Source organism: Rhipicephalus microplus, chromosome 2 (genome assembly GCF_043290135.1).
Source record: "Rhipicephalus microplus isolate Deutch F79 chromosome 2, USDA_Rmic, whole genome shotgun sequence".
Lineage (NCBI taxonomy): Eukaryota > Metazoa > Arthropoda > Arachnida > Ixodida > Ixodidae > Rhipicephalus > Rhipicephalus microplus.
This window is the reverse complement of record NC_134701.1, coordinates 126,277,516-126,296,660: the sequence shown is the minus strand read 5'-3', so window position 1 is coordinate 126,296,660 and position 19,145 is coordinate 126,277,516. Positions and strand designations below refer to the sequence as shown.

Sequence of the window (19,145 nt, the reverse complement as noted above, 5' to 3'; positions counted from 1 at the left end):
TTTGAACTGATGCCTTCACTTATCACTCTCTTTTGAAGATGGCCCTAGCACTATTTTCTGGGAAAGTTATGGCCATGCCCGTAAACCCGGGAGAATTTCTCATAATTCGGGAGTCACCTGGGCTAATCAGGAGAATTGTCAGGTATGATGCTCTACCATCAAACAGTCAAGGCCCACTTGCAGTGACCTTTTTACCCAAATAATTGCGCTCTTATTCAACCAAATTTCTTGTTTGTTCTTTTGTTTGTTTAGCTGTCTGCTGTCACAAGTGCATGTTGTGTTTCACAGCAAATAAGGGCACTGCCTTCCTCAACATTAACACTCCCACAGTTGACAACAGAGCACATCTTTAACCAGAATAGCAAAGCGGTATCAGCTTTGATTTAGCAACTCATGTGTGGCACTAACCTTTTCGTAGAGTTTGTACAGGGCTGGGATCTTCCTCGGTGAAAGGATGCTAAAGTTGACTTGCCTCTGTAAAATGACAATGGACACCATCAGGACATCGGAGCCCCTGACACAAGTCTCCCACAAAATTGTACGCATAACAATGTACACAGCATTGCTGAAACAGGAAATTCAGTAACCTTGTGGAAACAGATGTCAGTGAATTTCATAGATGAAGAGATGTAAGTTGATGTCGACATTTATTCATTCCTTTTTCTCAGGGGCATGAAAGTGCAGCAAATTTCATTCAGTAGACAAAACCAATTGAAATGTCTGGTAGGCTCATAGGTTGGCAAACTCAGTGATGAGTCCACTCACTCAGGTTCAAGTCAAACCGCGAGTCTGAGTAAGTACTGCCGCGTAATATGTTAGCGAGTTTGAGTCCAAGTGAGTCCAGGTGAGGAAAAATTTGGAGAGCCCGAGTCCAAGTGGACCCTCAGAGCAAAATAGATTGCTTCAGTGAGCCAGCGTGAGTTCAAATTCTTTTGCCAACCTATAGTTTCTTGCCGGCCTCAGTAAACATGACAGTTGAATAAAGAAAAAAAAAATATTGAAATGCCGCCCATTCATTTAGCAGCATTTGCCCAATTCTAATATGCCTGTAAATCAAACACCCTCTTTCTCTGAGTTTAAGGCATAGAACTCAGAAATGACAATATAACTTTGAGAAAAAAAATAGAAATCTGATGCATGCATGATTTTCTAACAAGAGAAATTTTATATGCCACTGACCTTGGCACCCAGGATAATGAAATCGGCAAAGTATCGTATTTACTTGCGCAATGAACGCACTCGCATAATAAATGTACCTCCAACTTCAGTCGTCAAAGTTTGGATTTTCGTAATAAACGCACCCCCTACAGTCGTTCGCTGCAGTCCCGCTAACCGACACCTGGCACTTTCTTGCCCATTCGATCTCTTCTGTTTCTTTATTATTATGCCGAGCCCCCTCGGCTCGCTCCCCCCCCCCCTCGCCTGCTGCCGTGCACCGTATAGTTTTTCTCTGTGCAAGGCACATACCCAGTCTTTGTTTATTATCTGTATGCCACAGCAGGGTTCATGAATGATGCGAGTTTAGAGACATCAAAGCTGACAAGCACACAGTGAGTGAAGGTCACGAAACTGCCCGCGCCAACTGAGGGTTGTTACCTGCAAATACGAAACCTTAAGGTCCAACCACATACACGAAGTTTTCGAGTGATAACAGAATTAGCTGTCGCTATGGCTGTCGCAAAGGGCCATCTGTCGCCATCGTGTCGCAAATTTCTGGAAAACCAGAAAAAAATGCTTGTCGCTCAGAAAAGATTGAGACTATTTCCGCAGCACGGTCCCCGATTCTCCCTTTGGTTGCAAGCGAGGTGCCCCCTGTATTCTGTCATTGATCTTGTTATCAACGGTTTGGTTTGATGCTTCGGTGGTAACTTGCTGCAATGTTGGTTGCTTGCTACAATGTCAACGACGTCGTCGCGGTCATCGTGCGAGGTTGCCACAAAGTTGGCAAAGTGCGTTGTGGCGTCGTAGTGCATGCTTCTGGGCGCCCCTCGAGATCATAGCAGATACGACTGTTGCGGTTAAACGATTGCGAGAAAAAATAGCCACAAAAAGCTTTTATGGCATGCACGAGCGGCGCAGGAACAGCTTGCAGAAGATAGCGCCTTCAAGCACCAAAGATGAGTGAAGTACAAGAAATCTGAGCGGCCAAACTTTTTCTTTGCATTACCGCATTTTTTTGCTAACTCCAAAAGGTTTTCATAAAATTTGCCCTGTTTATTAAATGCACCTCCAACTTTGCTCTCATTATTAGAGAAAAAAAGTGTGTTCATTAGGCGAGCAAATACGGTGCTACTAGTTAACTCAGACAAAGTTGGTAAAACTAGTGTTTGGATGGGTGCAGCGAGATGTTGACAAGTAGCATTATAGCAAAATGGCACAAATGGCCCAGTTAAACCGTCACTAGTTGCTTTAAAAACGATACTTCAGATAATTTAGGACAATCTAGAAATTTTCTGCAAATTTTTTCCTCCATGAAAATACCTTTGGTCTTTCGGGCACCATTGCAGTGCAAATATCTGACTAACTCATCATTCGGTTCTGGCATCCAGCCATATTGCTTCCAAAGTTACTGGAGTCATGCAAATAGTAAAATTTTAGGTGTGAAATGAATACGTATATTCATGCATCAGTGCAAATCAAATCAAATAACTTTTGAATATTTCTTTAGTATTGTTCGAATACTCTTATGTGAAATTACACAAAAAAAGTTGCGGAGGATCCCTAAGCATATTCTTACGAGATAGCAACATGAGAGTGTTTATTCTGGCTAGGATGGTGAAGTGTCGAAGGGGTGGCGTTTTCTAGTTGCCCTATCAAGAACTAGGCAATGCAGGGCCAAACTGCATTTACTTACAAGATTTGGGGCAACCAATGTGGTGCCAACAATGCTTTAGACGTGAAAAAAAAAAAAGACGGCATTTCTACAGTTTCTCCTCCTGGTTCACCTACTGTGTAGGCCAAACTTATGCGACAGACAAGCGCATGCTCGCTTTTAATCCAGAGTTCCTAATCTGCCCCGTAGGAGTCAATGTATAAAAATGTCCGAAATTTGGAATACTGAAAATTTGCATCCAATTTCTCGGACTTTTTCGTCTAAAACGGCATTGATTGATTAACGCTGCCACTTCTTTCACATAAGTTCGAACGAGCGTTTTTGTCAGTCAATCGATCCACTTGCCACTTTAGCAGATACCGAAAAGCAGCGTTACTGCACTGCCAGAGTGTGATGCAGAGAAGCATATAAAAAAATATGAAGGGGTCGTTTTAACTGCACAGTGTGGACTTTAACTGCACAGTGTGTGCCTTTACGGATAAGTATCGGAAATGCACGGAGGCTTGATATCAGCGGGCAACAAACGTGCCATTGTGGCTTAATCACCGACAACCCTTCTGACCTTCAGCTAACTACTCAGTAGTGCATGTCGCCTAGCGCTGCTAGTGGTATACGTATTTCCCACATGCTCTGCCAGTGAACTGGACGAAGGACGTTGCGGCTACGTACAGTCTGGACGCCACAGCCGGCAGCCTGAAGCTGTGCGGCCACAACGCTGCTTTTTAATTTTTTTTCCACTTTGTTCGACCTTCTGACCTACGCACAAATAAAGGTTTTCACCACTACCTGTGTGTGGTCAGAAACGGAGTGGGCATCACAAACGCTTTCATAAAATATGTGTGCGTAGAGTACAGTGAGAGCCCAAGCAGTAACAGGGTCAGTGCAGTTGGTAATGCGGCGCACACAACCAGGAACGATCGGCTTCTGGTGGCAGCAAATGCTGTGTATTTGCTGATATTTTGACAATCGTTTATGTGCGCACACGCATCGGCGAAAGTTGGTCGAGCAGTCCACTATTCCGCCACAGTCTTTGCATCCAGCATTATTGTGTCCTAAAGTTCCAGGCGAGAGAGTCGTAATCTATTCCGCGTATGCTCGTACCAGCGGCGCTCTTCGTGAGGTGCAAATTTACGTAGTTAAGCGGGATTCAAGGCAGATATTGCATGCATTGATGAGAGCTTGGGTGCACACCAAAAATCCCTGAAAAGTCTGCTGGGGGGCACTACAGTTAAACCTCGTTATAACAAGACGGGCTATAACGAAATAATGGATATAAGGAGCAAATCCTAATTCCCCTTGAAAGTCCCCATACAAACCAATGTATTCAAAACCTCGTTTTAACGAGGCAAAATTTGCCTGTTATGGGATGTAACGAACAAATTTTGTTACGAAGTAAAATTTTGAGCCGATGTCACGACAGTGCACAACGCGAATTTGAGACGGTGCGCAACGCGAGAACTGTATTTAGCAGTTCAAAACTCCCGCCACGCGCCCTCCAGCAACGCGCGCAAAGCAGACGGCATGCGCTGTTTCCGGAGGAGAGGTCACTGCACGTGCGCCGCTTGGCTACCACCGACAGCGGAGCGCTCCGCCAACGTCTCACCCTTTTCTTTTGTGTCTTCTTTATATTCTCCCTCTCCCCTTTCTCATGGCGCTGAGGCGCGCTTCCTAATCTTACATATCCCCTTCCCCTTGAGCAACCTGTTCCTAGAGGGCAGCGCAAAAGAACGCCCCTTCTGCCCCTTCCTCTTCACAGTCACTTTCTCTGCAAGTGTTGTCGCTCGCCGACATGAGCCACGTTGCTTTCGCGTGTGTGTTTCTTCTCTTTTTCGACCGCTTCCACCTTATCTTTTATCGTGCTGCGCTCGTGATTCCAGCAACATGAATGCGCCAGGCGGGAAGCGAAAGCGCATAACGCTAGATCAGAACGCGGCTATGATAAGAGCCGTCGAATCGGAGACCAAGAAAGGCAACGTGGCAAGAGACTTTGGCGTATCGACGGGCACACTGTCAACCATCTTGAGCAAGCAGGAGTCCATCATCGACGCTGTTGCACGTGGCGTGAAAGGAAGTGCTAAGAGGATGAGGGCACCTGCCTTTGAAGCGGTCAAAAAAGCCATTTTTAAATGGTTCTTGGACACGCGGGCCGTGAATCTGCCGGTGAGCGGCACCTTGCTGCAAAGAAAAGCGAGAGACTTTGCCTGTATCATGGGCTATGACAACTTCGTAGCAAGTTCGGGTTGGCTCAAACGCTTCAAGGAGCGCCACGACATAGTCGGGAGAGCGGTCTGCGGCGAATCGCAATCTGTCGACGAAGCAGAGGCTACCAAGTGGGCAAAAGAAAACATCGTGCGGCTGCTAGAAAAATACAGCGCGGAGGATATTTTCAACGCGAACGAAACCGCTCTCTTTTTCAAGATGTTGTTGCACAAGACGTTAGCCCTCAAAGGCAAGCCGTGCCATGGCGGCAAACAAAGTAAGCTGCGGATCACTGCGCTACTTTGTGCAAACATGACCGGCTCTGAGAAGCTGCCAATTTTCGTAATTGGCAAAAGTGCATCCCCTCGCTGCTTTAAAGGGAAGAGGCAGCTCCCAGTCAAGTACGTAGCCAATCGCAAAGCCTGGATGACCAGGGAGTTTTTTTCAAAATGGCTTTGCGAATGGGACGAGAAGCTGGCAAAGGCAAACCGCAAGGTGTGCCTTGTTTTAGATAACTGCACCGCCCACCATACCGCTGCCGTGCTTCAAAACATTGAGCTGCTGTTCCTTCCTGCCAACTGCACAGCAAAAATACAGCCGCTTGACCAAGGCGTGATTATGTCGCTGAAGGCAGGTTACCGCAAACGTGGGATAGACAAGCTCCTGCTCAACATGAGGATGCGAGACACCGATTTTGACTTGTACGCTGCGCTCGAAATGCTTCAGGCGGCGTGGATGAGTGTGACGGCGACCACGATCGCAAACTGCTTTCAACACGCCTCATTTGCCGCCGCACCAGACGCCAGCGATGAGCCATCAGACGAGCCCACTGTGCCGGACGGTTTTGCCACATCAGACGAAGTCGCTGCATCATGGATGGCACTTCGTGACGCCGGTGTCGTGCCTGACAGCGAGTCGTTTTGCGACTATGTGAGTGCGGACTCGGAAGTGGTGGCAACAGAGCAGCTTCTGGATGACGATATTGTGCGCGCTGTCAGTGATCGTAACGAAACCAGTGACGATGACTTTGTCGACGAACAGTAGACAAACGCGCCGACGGCGTCGGAGACATTAGACGCGGTGGACGTACTGCGCCGCTACTTCGGCGCTCTCAAGGGCGGCGAAGATGGCTTGAACATTGCGGTCGCAGCTGAGCGAGCCATCGTTCGCATCAGGAAGATGCATCAACGTCCAATTACGGACTTCTTTGCAGCTAAGTCTGCCTGAAATGCAAGGTGTGTATTTTGAAGTGCATTAAAACAGGTGCATGACATTTTCCTTTTTATTTGGGAATGCGGTTATTTTGTTGCATACCACCGTGTGGCGGGATGCTATTTCGCCCGCTATTTTTTTGGGGTAAGTACAGTGCATAATATTTGCGGTGAATGCCCGCTACGGCTATAACGAAATATTGGTTATAACGAGCAAAGAGCGGTGGGCCTCCAATTTCATTATAACGAGGTTTAACTGTATAGCTATTCAGGACGTAGCTCTGTGGCGATTTGACTGCTTCTTTTAAAATTTTTTTAGAAACCAAAATTGGTTTTTTTTTGCTACTTTGGGATAAGGCCTTCCTTAACAATATCCAATGCCCCACAAGTCTTTGTGTCTTTTGATTGAACCAAAAGCACCATATTTCCAACATTAACTGACAAGCATCTAAGTTGCCTTTTTTCAAAATGTGTACAAACTGACCTTAATGCCTCAAGTTAAACATATGAAGAATTGATACTCATAGTGGTGAAGCCGCGCAAAAATCTGAAACCAGCTGAAATAATTGTTCTAGCGCCTGTAAATTCCTTAATATAGCACGCATTCGCAAAGTTCTTGTGGCAGCATGTGCACAAAGCAAAAATGCACTTATTTCTCTCTATAACAATTTTTGGATTTCAGGGTTGTTTACTGGCCCTTTAACCGGTATAGTGGTGCTACAGCCGAGCTGATGTAACTGGCATAAGTACTGACCTCAGCCATGATGGTGGCAAGTTGCTCGACCGAATGGCCAGCATACATCGGGCTCTCCAGTGTGGGCAGCCGGTAGGGTGGCGAGTTGCAGACCAGGATGCAGTGCTTCTGCACCACTGACCTGAAATGAGACAGAAACCCATGTTAAAGTTAGAGCTCCGCATGGTAAACTGTTGTCATACTCCTGTCACACACTCATGCAAAAACTCTTTCACGTAAGTGGCCTTTTACAAAGCCGAAAGTCTCTTTGGTGAAAGGTGTTGCCTCGCAGGCACACGGCACCGATGAGCTCTCTTTAAATTTAATATTTTTTCCCTTCCAAATGTGCTACCGCACGTGGGACGCTAGCTTCCAAGAGACAACATATCAAAATAAAATTATGCATCTTGGTGCATTAAGTCCAGCTCCAATCATAGTTGCCGCAGCTTTCTGTGAGTGTCTAGAGCTGTTTGATCTCCGGCGTAGGCCATACATGTTACGCTGCCACGCTTCTTGCCTCTATGTGTGCGACATGCTGAGCATCACCGTATCGCCTGTGTGATATGCCCGACCAGTAGTTACAACTGTCTACAAGAGTACATGAAGAAGTAAGCTTTAAAACATTTGTTATGCCTTCTACAAGACATGAAATTTATTTTTATGAGCCCAAGTGATAAAACAATAAAGATAAGCCTTTTCTTGATCACTTCATAATTGCTGGCGACCACTGGTTTCAAGGCTACTCTTTTGCAACTGCAAAGAAGATTGTCAAACTCGGTTTTCAGAAAAGACCACTTCTGAAGAGGGGAACGCTGTCCATAGTATGACTGCAAGCAAAACTTTCTTTCAGAAGAAGTGTTCTAGGCCAAAAGACTTTCAAGTGCTCATGTGACAAGGGTATTATACATCCGGCTTACACAGGCACTGTGATATCTTGCAAAATTAATAATTAGTTCTGTTCTATAGTCATGTGCAACTAGAAGGCAGTTGCATCTCCACATTAGGTGGAGCCTCGTCTGATTTGCCTCGAAAGGTGTGCTGTTAGCCCACTTTGTTTCTTGCAGAACTACACCCCTCCACAAAAAAACAAGCCACACCTGTATATCATCGATGTAACAAATAAGCGAACACACGTGAGAAGCAGCACAATTTCTTTTAAAAACCAGTGTGCTTATGCCTGCTTTCATGTGGTTTGTGGTTTAGTGCCTGCTTGGTTGGTCTCCAACTCATAAGGTGCAGATCAGGTTTGTATTACTCTTGGGACTGGTACACTCTAGCTGCCGCCCCCATTACAGCAACTTGATAATGCCTCTATTGATATGTGACCACGCATTGCCAGATGGCTGAAAGGTAATGCACAGCAGTTTCAGACCCACTAAATAATTTCATGCATAGAGTTTCATACAACAATACCTAGAGAAGAATCTGGAGCTGCGATCGTGTACACTCATGGGAATTATGGGAAGCACGGGCTTCGGATTGGACAGCGTCATCCAGCAAACTGTCCACAAATTTTTTTTTAGTTTCAGTTTTGTTCTTTAAGCAGTGCCTTTGTTGTTCAAAGAGGCTGAAGACCACTAGGTCTTTTGATTTGCTGCGACGTTAGAGCTTTACAAGCCGTACTTAATGGTTTAAACTCATTGCTGCGCTTAGTTGTAGCATCTCATGCCAGTACAAAATATTGCATCAAGTTCACGTTTTCTCACGAGTGCGTCTTGCCTAAACTCATTTGAATTGACTGAAAAACGACACCGCAGCTAAGCAGATGCACAGTCATGCTCCTCTGACTTGACTACACAACAAAATGAGAGGTGCGTTGGAGGCAGATCGTTTGGACAGATGCATCTGGCATCGCAGAAGACGAAACATTAGGTGTTTCTTACTTAATACTGCACTGTTATTTACATAACTAGAAAATGCATACTTTTAAGCAAAAAACAAAACAAAAAAACAAGCATGTTTATTGTCAGGTGCACTAAATGTATTTCATTACATCTTGATGCCAAATCTGAATTGCACTGGCAGAACGATGCACACCCGGGTGGTTAAATTTGTCCACGGTTCACATCTACCTGATGGTTACAAAAACTTCTTGCGATTAAGTTTATGCACAAAAGAATGAAGCAAGTTTCAATTGGATATAACTTCATATCACTTTGTTTTACACTCAGAAATTAAGTGTCTGGAATCTCAAGTACGTGATGCATGTGAAGCAGATTCGAAGCCTGTACTTGATTCCCATGGGGGTACAAGTGCTGCTGAAGGAGGCCGTGTAGCCACTAGCACCAAATTCCCCTTTAGGTATTATTGTATTAAAATCTATGATTTCATGTTTCATGAATGACACATCTTGACCAAGAAGTTAGACAGCCAACAGTCCGTAAAATACGTCCCCTTTCAACAATTTCCTATAATTCTGGCCACATCTTCTTCTTTCTTTGTCAATATAAAATGTGAGAGAGCAATTGAATTATATGTCTTAATTACAACACGTACATGGCACACTATTACTTAAATCTATGAGGAGAGCCTCCTAGGTGCTTTGTGTGCCATTATCTATGCGATCAACCATCTATGGCATTGCCGTTGTGGCTTCAGAAAGGGAGGTTTTTCGAAAAAACAGTATGTTACACCCTCTCATGCAAATACGTGCCTCCATGACAGGCACAATCACAAAATATAACTTGTCTACCCAAGGTTGTCAAAACCGCACTCACCCTGGTTCACGCAGTGCCTGGAAGTCATCAAACACTTGCAGGGCTGTGCCGAGACCTTCTGCAATGTGACTGCATGACTCCCCGGCTCCACCGACAAAGCTGCAAATGTAGTTGATGATTTCCTGTATTTCACAAAGATGCACTATGGTCCCTGTTGCCCACCCATTTGAAGAACTATTGCATTGTGATGACAAGTGCAAATAGTTTGTACTCCCGCCGCAGTCGCCAGGCAGCGATGGGAATGAAATAGTAAAAAGTTTGCGTGCATGTATTTAAGTGCATGTTAATCAACCCCAGGTGCAAAAGCTTGAAACACTCGGCAGAAAAGAGTGAAGAGCGGGAGAAACGAAGACAGAAATGGACATACAACACAAAAATTGAATGTAGCCATCCTCCATAACTAGGGCAAGAAGATAAGCTCAGAAAGCCACTGAGTGGAATACCGCTGTGACGAAAGAACACACAAGTCATGTTTTATTGGTGATGCATAAGCATAAAGGACATGAAGCAGCAATCTGAAACCGAAACTGAAGAGCGGAGGGCAGGTGGCGCAGGGTGCGAAAGAAGAAGCAGGAACGAGCGACGACGCAACGTGCGGGAAAAAGGCTCGCGGCAAAAAGAAGAGGAAGCCACGAGGGCTTCTGGAGCATGGTTCAAGACAATAAGCGTGAGCCAGGGTTCCTGAGGCGGGCGTGGAACCAGGTCGACTCTGTTTAAGGTCCAGCCTCGGTAGCGTACTTCGAGGTCGAAGGACGTGACCTGCGGCGCAGCTCCTGCCTGGGTGCAGCGGCCGGAAACAGGTTCATGGAAGAGGCCTGCCTGTCGCTACCTTTGTGGACCGTTGACTGATCATAATGCTCGAGAGTCGCGGTCGACTCGCGGGCATTATGAGTTGGCAACCGAGTGTTCGACAACGGCGCTACACACGGTACCACATCAGTGTGTGGCGACCCTGCCTTACCGAACAACCGTAAGTCCTCCACATGCCACAATGGGAGGACAGTGCTCCGAACTGTTTAGCGATGTTTTTCTTGTCTAACCTTAACAGGCAGGAACTCTATGCGCTTGACAGGGTCGTACAGGAACGTAGCTGAACTCTGGACAGTTTAGGACTGCCTGCTACGCATGCTTGCCATTACCCTGTACACATACTTTTTAAGCTTATTGCTTTTCTATCTCCTCTAGCGTGCTTCAAAAAGTTTTTCTTTCCTTCTCTTTAACTCCAAAGCGTCCCTGCAAATCCTTTCTCGCTTGTTAGTCACAACCCACGTGACGAACTCCCATAATCATCACAACCGCCAACACAATAACTAGAACTAGAAAAACACAAACAGAAAACGCACAGAAAAACGCACACTGCATGGGCAATGAACTTCAAAAGGGAACCTCAGTACTGAAGTCCTGTTATCCGAATGCCCGGTTCGAAAGCCACTTTCACTGCAACCCCAGAGAGCCGCTACTGCATAACATCCCATAGAACAGATATTGGTATAGGATGTTACACCCTGTAAACCAACCAACAAATCAATAAAATTTCTTGTCTAAGACCAAACTACAAGCTTGCACGGGTAATGTGCCAATCTGTTCAAAAAGCCCCATTGAACATTAAGTAATAGAGCATGCATAACTTAAATGTGCTTTAAATAGAATCTGCCTTTTGGCTATGTACTACATCTTGCTCAGCTTAAACGAACATGTGCTACCCCAAAAGCCAACCACAAAATGAACAGCGTTATAAGTTAGGCTCACAAGGAGACGAGAGAAAACTCGTACAACGTTCTCGAGTAGCTTTCACAGCATTGCATACTGTACTTGAAACCACATGCAACTGTTTGACCAGTACTCGTGGACTCAAACGCAAAAAATTGGGGATAAGTAAGCCAACAAGACTTTTCGTGGCCAGATTTGCAGTGACATGACACAGTTATCCCAAGAAATAGCTCGTAAGAGTTATCATATCTCAAAAATGTCATACTCTACTGCTGTTGTAAGCATTTTCGGTTGTTAGTACGTGTTTGTGGTGCCTGAATTGCTTCTTGTGCCTGCGTTTGCATGCCCCGTCTTTTTAGAACGAATACGTACAGACAACCTCAGCTTCTATTATTTTAAGATATTACACCTTCCCCCGTGAGTACTGTACAAGAGCATGACAGCCAAAGACATTTACGAAAAGACTTCATAATTAGGCCTCTGCAGGCTAGAAAGGCGTCGCAAGTTATGTAGAGCTGAAAGTTTGTTCCCGCAGTCAGCACGTACGAGACACGGTCAAACCAGGAGAGCAGCTTGGCCACATTCGTTGTCGGCGCATGGCAGATGGCGGCTGGCTCAGGAGCACAGTCAGATGCCATGAACACCACCAGGGCATAGGTGGTGCTGTTGGACTGCAGAACACACAACAGGCTACGTGAAAGGAGTGCCACAACTGCCACATTGAAAAAGAAGAAATAATACAGTCACAAAATGAAACAAGAGATAGAGTGGGGGAAGCGGCATCCTCATACAAGTGCCGTGTGAGGCAAAAATATGAAATTAATAGAAAACAACAAAGAAAAACTGGCTGTAGGGTAAGTACACAAATGACACAAATTAATTTTATTGAAACACTTTATAATAGATTCCGTCCATATGATATTTAAGATAATGCTGCTACTGCTACAAACAATTTATTTTAAAGCAAATTTATAGGCTGCAAACTAGACATTACAGTACTGTGGGTGACGACAACAAGACGCATGATGCTCGATAAAAACAAGAAATTTTCAAGGAACACTGTCTAGAACTAAATGACATGCACTGATAGGAGAACAATGTGTAGAATGCACTGATAGAAGAATAATGTGTAATGAACAGGTTCCCATATTGATAAAAAACTTAATACATTATATCTGTTCAGCTAGATTTTGAGTGTTCACGTCGATCACGAAATCTGGCTAATGCCACGCAGTACAAATGTCTTTGAGAGACATTTAGTAAAGTGCTCGGCATAGGTAATGATTTGCCAGTAGCAAACTCAATTAGAAGAAATATCCATACAGCTTTGTGGTGACAGTGAGGTTGTCTTTTGTAAGACATTATCTTTCCTGCACATGCCACATAATTCTGCTCACAAGAGCAGCGATATACAATCTGCAGAGCCAAACACTCTTCTGTCTAAGCTGCTGTAAAGCCCATATATTCGTTGCCTTAAGAAAATGTAGAAGAAAAAAAAACTCCCTTATTAATATGATCAAACCTTCATAACATTGATGGCTCCTCCCGAGGATTGTTTCAGGCAATTCCTCTGGCTGGCTGCTTGTAAAACTGTCACTCCCAAATTTTGATATAATGACTTGCTGAATGTGGTAGGGCACAGTCAACCAATAGCATGATTGCATTGCATTTCAGGAAGGAAGGAAGTATGTTTATTTACAGAAAGGCAGAGAGGTCGGCCTGAGCGATAGTTTGCTCTAGCCTGCTACTCTACACTGGGGGAAGGGAAAGGGGAAAAGAAAGATTAATAGATGACGATGGTGAGATAGAGAGGTGAGTCTGTAGTGTTGTTTCTAGCTGAGACACATTTTAGAGCCGCGCACATAGTCCAGTTGTTTCTAAAAAGGTAATAACTGCTCTTGTGACCGCAGTTGCACTGTTGGTGTCTGGCCAAGGGCCCAACATAGTCTCATCAGTTAATGACCTACTGCGATATTGTTCAGTAGAAGAAATCAGTGTTTGTCGTTCACGTGCGTATGCTGGGCAGACACAAAATATGTGCTCAAGTGTTTCTGGCACATCACAGTGTTCACAATTAGGACCGGTGTCACTGCGACCGATGATATGTGCGTAACGTCTAGTGTACGCTACACCAAGACGAATGCGGTGGATCATACTTGTGAGTTGCCGTTTCAATTTAGAAAGCGTGCAGAACCTCATTTCCGGGTACCATTTGTGAAGTCGCTGGTGTCGCCGTTCCGGTTTGGTCCAGTGCTGAAGTGTGTAGCTGCGCATCACGCAGCGAAGCAGGGCGTTCGTGTCAGCTCGTGAAAACGCAATGCATACTTCAGGGGCACTGCTTAAGGCATTTTTAGCTTGAGCGTCTGCCTCTTCGTTTCCCATCACGCCGCAATGAGCGGGAATCCACTGGAAAGTTATAAGATGGCCATTTGTTGAAGCAACCTGAATAAGTTCTGTGATTTCTATTGCCAAGCTGTAATATGGACCTTGCTTCATGATGCAATTAATGGTTTGCAAAGCGGGTTTCGCATCACAGAAAATCGTCCAGGCTCGAGGTCGCTCTCCGAAAATAAACCTTATTGCCTCTCGGATAGCGACAAGCTCTACGGCAGTTGATGTGGTTTTATGGTCCACTTTGAATCGTCGAGCGATATCCATGTCTGGGATGACAAAGGCTGCGGCGGAGGTGTTTAGCGTGGTGGATCCGTCGGACATTGCATTTCAATGTCAACAAAAATGTTAAATCATCAATGACAATGAATTTTCCAACAAAAGTACACCTGGTACGATGCTGAAACTATCTTGTCACACAAACCTAGTCACAAGTGCAAACCTAGTCACAAGCCAGGTTAAAGGCACCTAGTAAAGCTGTATTCACATGACAAACGTGATCGCGGACCAATCCGTCACATAGTATGTGACACGATTCTGATCCCTCCAAACCCAGCATCTGCATGAACGGGGAGAACACTGCAAGCAAGAATTTCGGCATTGCTCCTCGACGATTCTAACTGTGATTTGGGTCTTCATCGTTTCACGAATCGCTCCATATGGACTGAAGTGGGGAAGCAGGAACGGCTGACGTGTGGAGAGGTAGTGGACCATCTCCAGGCCCAAACTGTGATTTCGTCTGTCATGTATATACAGTTGAAAGCATGGCAGGCAAGACTACCAGCATAGCTCAAGATTGCTAAATAGTCAATGAAATTTTGTGCATTACTTAATTATAGGTATGTTTATGCTGCCAGTCTGTTGTGTTTTCTTTTAAATATGGGTTGCTGCCCGGCACAAAATTTACATTGTGAAGTTCGTAAGTGAAGTGATCTAGCAGCCTCAATTCACTCAATATTTTCATTTAGCCTACTGTTATTACCTAAGGACAACTGTAAAAGGAAAGCTTGGCCTGTGGCCATGCTCGATTCATGCCTGAGTATGTTTCAAATGCAAAAAAGCTTTAGACAGGGACCGAAACAACCCGAGTTAAAGTTACCGCATTGGTTTAACTGCAACTATTAAACGAATTGCCCTGAAACATTTTCAAATTTATTTTTACAAACCTAATGAACTCATAGCAGAGGTTGCCTTGATTATTAACAGATAAATTTAAGCACTACATCCTGTGTGCATTTTATTTCAAGGTTTAAAGATGCTTACAGCTAAAGGTTGCTGCATACTGCCACACACAGTTCTCAGCTGTCCCTGTTTTTGAACAAATGGTTGTTTGGAGACGCCAATTTCGTGGCCGATCCCATTAACCTTTGAATGCTTGTACTAGCAGAGAAGATGCAAGCTACTACTCAATGGTGGCACCTGGTGATGAAGACGCCAACCGGGCAAATGAAAAGCGTGGCCCCCATGATTTGTGGTGACACAGCAAAGAATTGTAGAATGTGGAGTTCAGTCCTGATCCCTCTGTTTTGAGGTGAAAAAAAAAAAAGGAAAAATGCACCTTGGCCAAAGAATAACCTGTATATCCAGCAGCTCCTCTGATACGAGGCCCTTTGATAAAATATGGTGTCAATGATCTACATTATTAATGCTTTAACAGCTTATATAACATGAGTAAACCATTTGAGAGAACCTTTAAGGGAAAGAGCAATTATGCTGACAGAAGGAACTTCTATACGGTTATAAAAAAAACTGCGAAAAACCAATAGGTTCCAACAAAACAAAGGTGTGAATTTTACAATCTCGACACCATTCAAGAAACAGTTATCACAGTTCCCTAAACGACAAGGTTCTGTGGAACTGTTGCGGTGCTTGTGAGGGTTTTGTCCATGTCGCACTCCTAAATTAGGGGCATATTTCGGAGAACCATGTAACACAGCCATTATGTTCACTTTAGTCGCCTTAGCAAGTGGAGCTTGCAGAATTGCTATATTACTTCCAGTTGCTTAGTCTTGAAGTTTGAGCATTATTTATAGCTTTTTTGAAGAAGAATGACATGAATAAAAAATCTGGCCATTGTAGACAACGAAGATTGACCATGCTACAACAAAAGTTGCCACCCATGATGCAGCTGATGCCAGGAAGTTACATGACTTTCCTGTTATCATGAACTGGGGCAGGAGCTACGAAGACATCTAGTAGAATAAGAGGACACATGCTGCATTACACTTGGGAACCAGCAGAAAAATTTCTGTCATTAAAAACTTCTAAAACCTTGACCAATAAAGGACAATGCCTATTGCATGCTGTTCTCATACATCGCAAGCAATTATGGGCTACCAACTTAAGCAGTAAAGAGCTACGTAGGTACTAAACTCAGGAAGCAGGTACCAAAGATTAAAAGTGACTAAAGTAGCCAGGAAGCTTGAGCTGGGCAATCACGTATATATAGCTACACTGCATGCTAGTAATTGCAGCTATGCAAAATTGTCGGGTTGAGTGGATAGTTGACTGAATGGAACGTAGAGGTACTACATTCTAATGTCTCACACGACACTAGACAAATAGCCAGCACACCTGAAATTTCTGAATTGCTGCAATGATGAACACGGCTTCTTACACTATATCTGGCAGGTAGTCGTGTTGTACTGGGCTGCTAATAGCATAACGAATATTCACATTGTTGAGTATACTCTTATCGATGTTAAGGTATGATCGAACATGAATTATCTAAGTAGTTGAAAACCGGAATTTGGGGAAGCTACAAAAACTAACAATTGCCGATTCGGCCCCAATGAAGTAAACTTGGCCGTTCTGTAGCCGCAAAACACTGGATGTGGCTTTCTAACTGTTTAGTAAGGTATCCCATGACCAAATTGACACATTACCACATAGTCGTTGGTGCTGCTTTCTACGCATATGCTTCACCCCAGCGCACTTAAAGTTCTCCAAATAACGCCCCGCTGTTATTTTGTTGTCATCTACTTTTATTTTGAACTTGAACACAGTATGGTCATAAAGTAGAGACTTTATTTTGCCGACAGCTTCCGCGAACCACAATACGCATGTGACAGCAATATGCGGTATATGACTCGCACATGAATCTACCACTTACGTCGTAGCCGCAATCCCTGTCGTCAATTTGACCGCCATTGAAATACCTGGTGGGGAGAAAAAAAATAAAACAAGGCACTTTTTACACTTTAAAGGTATTAAATACGCAGCTGCGCTAAATACTCGCGCGGATCACGAGCACGCAAAAGCATTGGTAGTACACATAGAAATCACATCAAACGAGAGAATACCGAAAACGCAGTCGCGATTGACTCCTGGACAGGACAAGTGTTTTCGCTAGAGTTTCCTTAACAACAACGGAATATGGTCACAAGTAACCGACGCTATCAGGCGTCGATGAGGGCAAAATGATAAAAATCCCTGCCCTCCTTACAGCACCTTGTCCAGAGTGCTACTGATGCACGCCACACTAGTGGTTGACAATCCCGAAAACAAATAATGCGTAATCCAAGAAGTCTTTTTCTAGGCGAGCAACACGAAGGCGGGCAAGGTTTTGTTTGTAACGCGTGAAACCGAAAACACTCGTACGAGAAATCGAAAGCAAGCTCAGCGACGCTACTCACTCCAATGTCGGGACAATGTAGTGGCTCTTGAGGCTCTCCACGTATGGGCTGAGGTTGGCGGTGCCTTCAACGACGATCACAACATCGGCCACCCAGTTACCTTGGTCGGCGACCACCATGGTGCCGTTTCACGGGACGCTCGCGGAGGCAGCGCGCGCTTGCATGCCTGGCCGACGCGACACACACGCAGCACGAGTTCGACGCTGCTGAAAGCGAACGGGCAGCTGTAGGTCTCTGCCCTCGGATCACTGAATCAGCTACTGCATTAGCCGCACATTTGCATTCGACGAAGTTTCACGCAAACCACAGCACGGCGCACGCGCGCGCAGCAACAGCCGTTGCCGCGAACGCACGCAGTGAACCACGGCAGGGAACACCACCACAGGGAACCACAGAACACCTATGAGTGAACGGTCTGTGAGTGAACGACGCGAAGAAGTCGGTCAACGGCGAACCACTTTACTCGGGAGTAGTGTTACAAATTGCGTGATTACGACGCGAGAATTAGTCCTCCTAAACACCAACCATTAGCGAAGTATAAAAAAATTAAGGGTAGTGAAACAAAGTATAGGCCATTTTCTATGGTTTAATCAATCAAGCATTAGTGCTGAATTGCGAAATGAAATCAATTTTTTTATAAACACACGTCAAATATGGCGAGTGTACTACATTCATTCCACGGTTTCTTTCATTGCCATTTCTAATAACCCCGCGCCATTCCCTTGACTCATTGACCTGGATATTGCCTATGTATAAAATGACATATTATCCTCGACAATCGTCTTCAAAGGCTTGCTCTAGTGTCCGCAAAAGACGCGAACGCTAGTCGCGGCATCAACGGGACTTCAGGCGCCAAATTCAAACAGTCATAATCAATGACTTTGCGATCCCGCTTGAACAAACTTGGTTTCGAAGACGTAGCACAGCGCATTAGGCACAGTAGCCTAGCCTAGCTGGCGCTTTTCTGACAATTTTATACATAAAACGTGTACCGAAATCGCCATGGCCGATCATGAATGTATGACGGATATACATTGCAGGCCATAACACGAAAATCACAACATGCATCTGATGAAACGTATGAGACAGACGGCACTGTCTTGGTGCTCTTGCGGCCGCTGCGATCACTTTATGTGCCACACAGCTGGTATGGCGTGAGAAGGGTGTATGACAAACACAAGAGACTGATCCAGCAAATCATAACACGCATGTCATTCGCACATGATTTCGATTACGTGGTCTCGGGCAACGTTAGTAACGTTGGTCTCAGGGTTCTGGTGGCGGTTAAATAAAATTGACGTAAGCCAAAAATTTCTGCGTTCATATGGGAGGTAGCGGTGACAGGGAAGCTACAGAAATTCAGAGTTTTGCTTCAGAATAGATTCTTCGGCTCTAAACAAAGTAACCAACGTTAGTGTCGACAAAACGAATGATAATCTTAAGCATCATCAAAGAGTGTGCAATGAAAGTCGGAGGTACAATCACTAGACAGGACGCTGGCAAATTTTATATCTCAAGAGACGAAAAATCTGATTCAAAGACGACCAACCGTGAAAGCATCAAGTGCAACCGTCAAAATAGAGCTGGTTATGGTTTCGAAGTTAATCAATAGGCGTAATGTAGCCGACATCTGTAGACATACCACGAAAAGAATGAATGAATGAATGAATCTGTGCCTTATGGAAAGGAAAAGAGGCTTTATCTTCTGCAGCCCTT

At 44.7% G+C, this 19,145-nt stretch overlaps 1 protein-coding gene across 11 annotated transcripts in view; it reads right to left on the bottom strand.

Moving 5' to 3' along the window:
• LOC119170752 (mediator of RNA polymerase II transcription subunit 25) overlaps window positions 1-17,799 on the bottom strand; it is a 103,801-nt gene extending 86,002 nt beyond the window's left edge. For all 11 annotated transcript variants that reach the window (XM_075886775.1, XM_075886778.1, XM_075886781.1 and 8 more), the window contains exons 1-6: window positions 17,430-17,799; window positions 16,907-16,952; window positions 11,950-12,074; window positions 9,694-9,792; window positions 6,998-7,118; window positions 409-474 (exon numbers count right to left, since the gene is read on the bottom strand). In XM_075886775.1, the coding sequence (XP_075742890.1) occupies window positions 409-474; window positions 6,998-7,118; window positions 9,694-9,792; window positions 11,950-12,074; window positions 16,907-16,952; window positions 17,430-17,548 (576 nt within the window). In that variant the 5' untranslated portion in view covers window positions 17,549-17,799. The remainder of the gene's footprint in view (window positions 1-408; window positions 475-6,997; window positions 7,119-9,693; window positions 9,793-11,949; window positions 12,075-16,906; window positions 16,953-17,429) is intronic.
• Window positions 17,800-19,145: the final 1,346 nt, after the last annotated feature.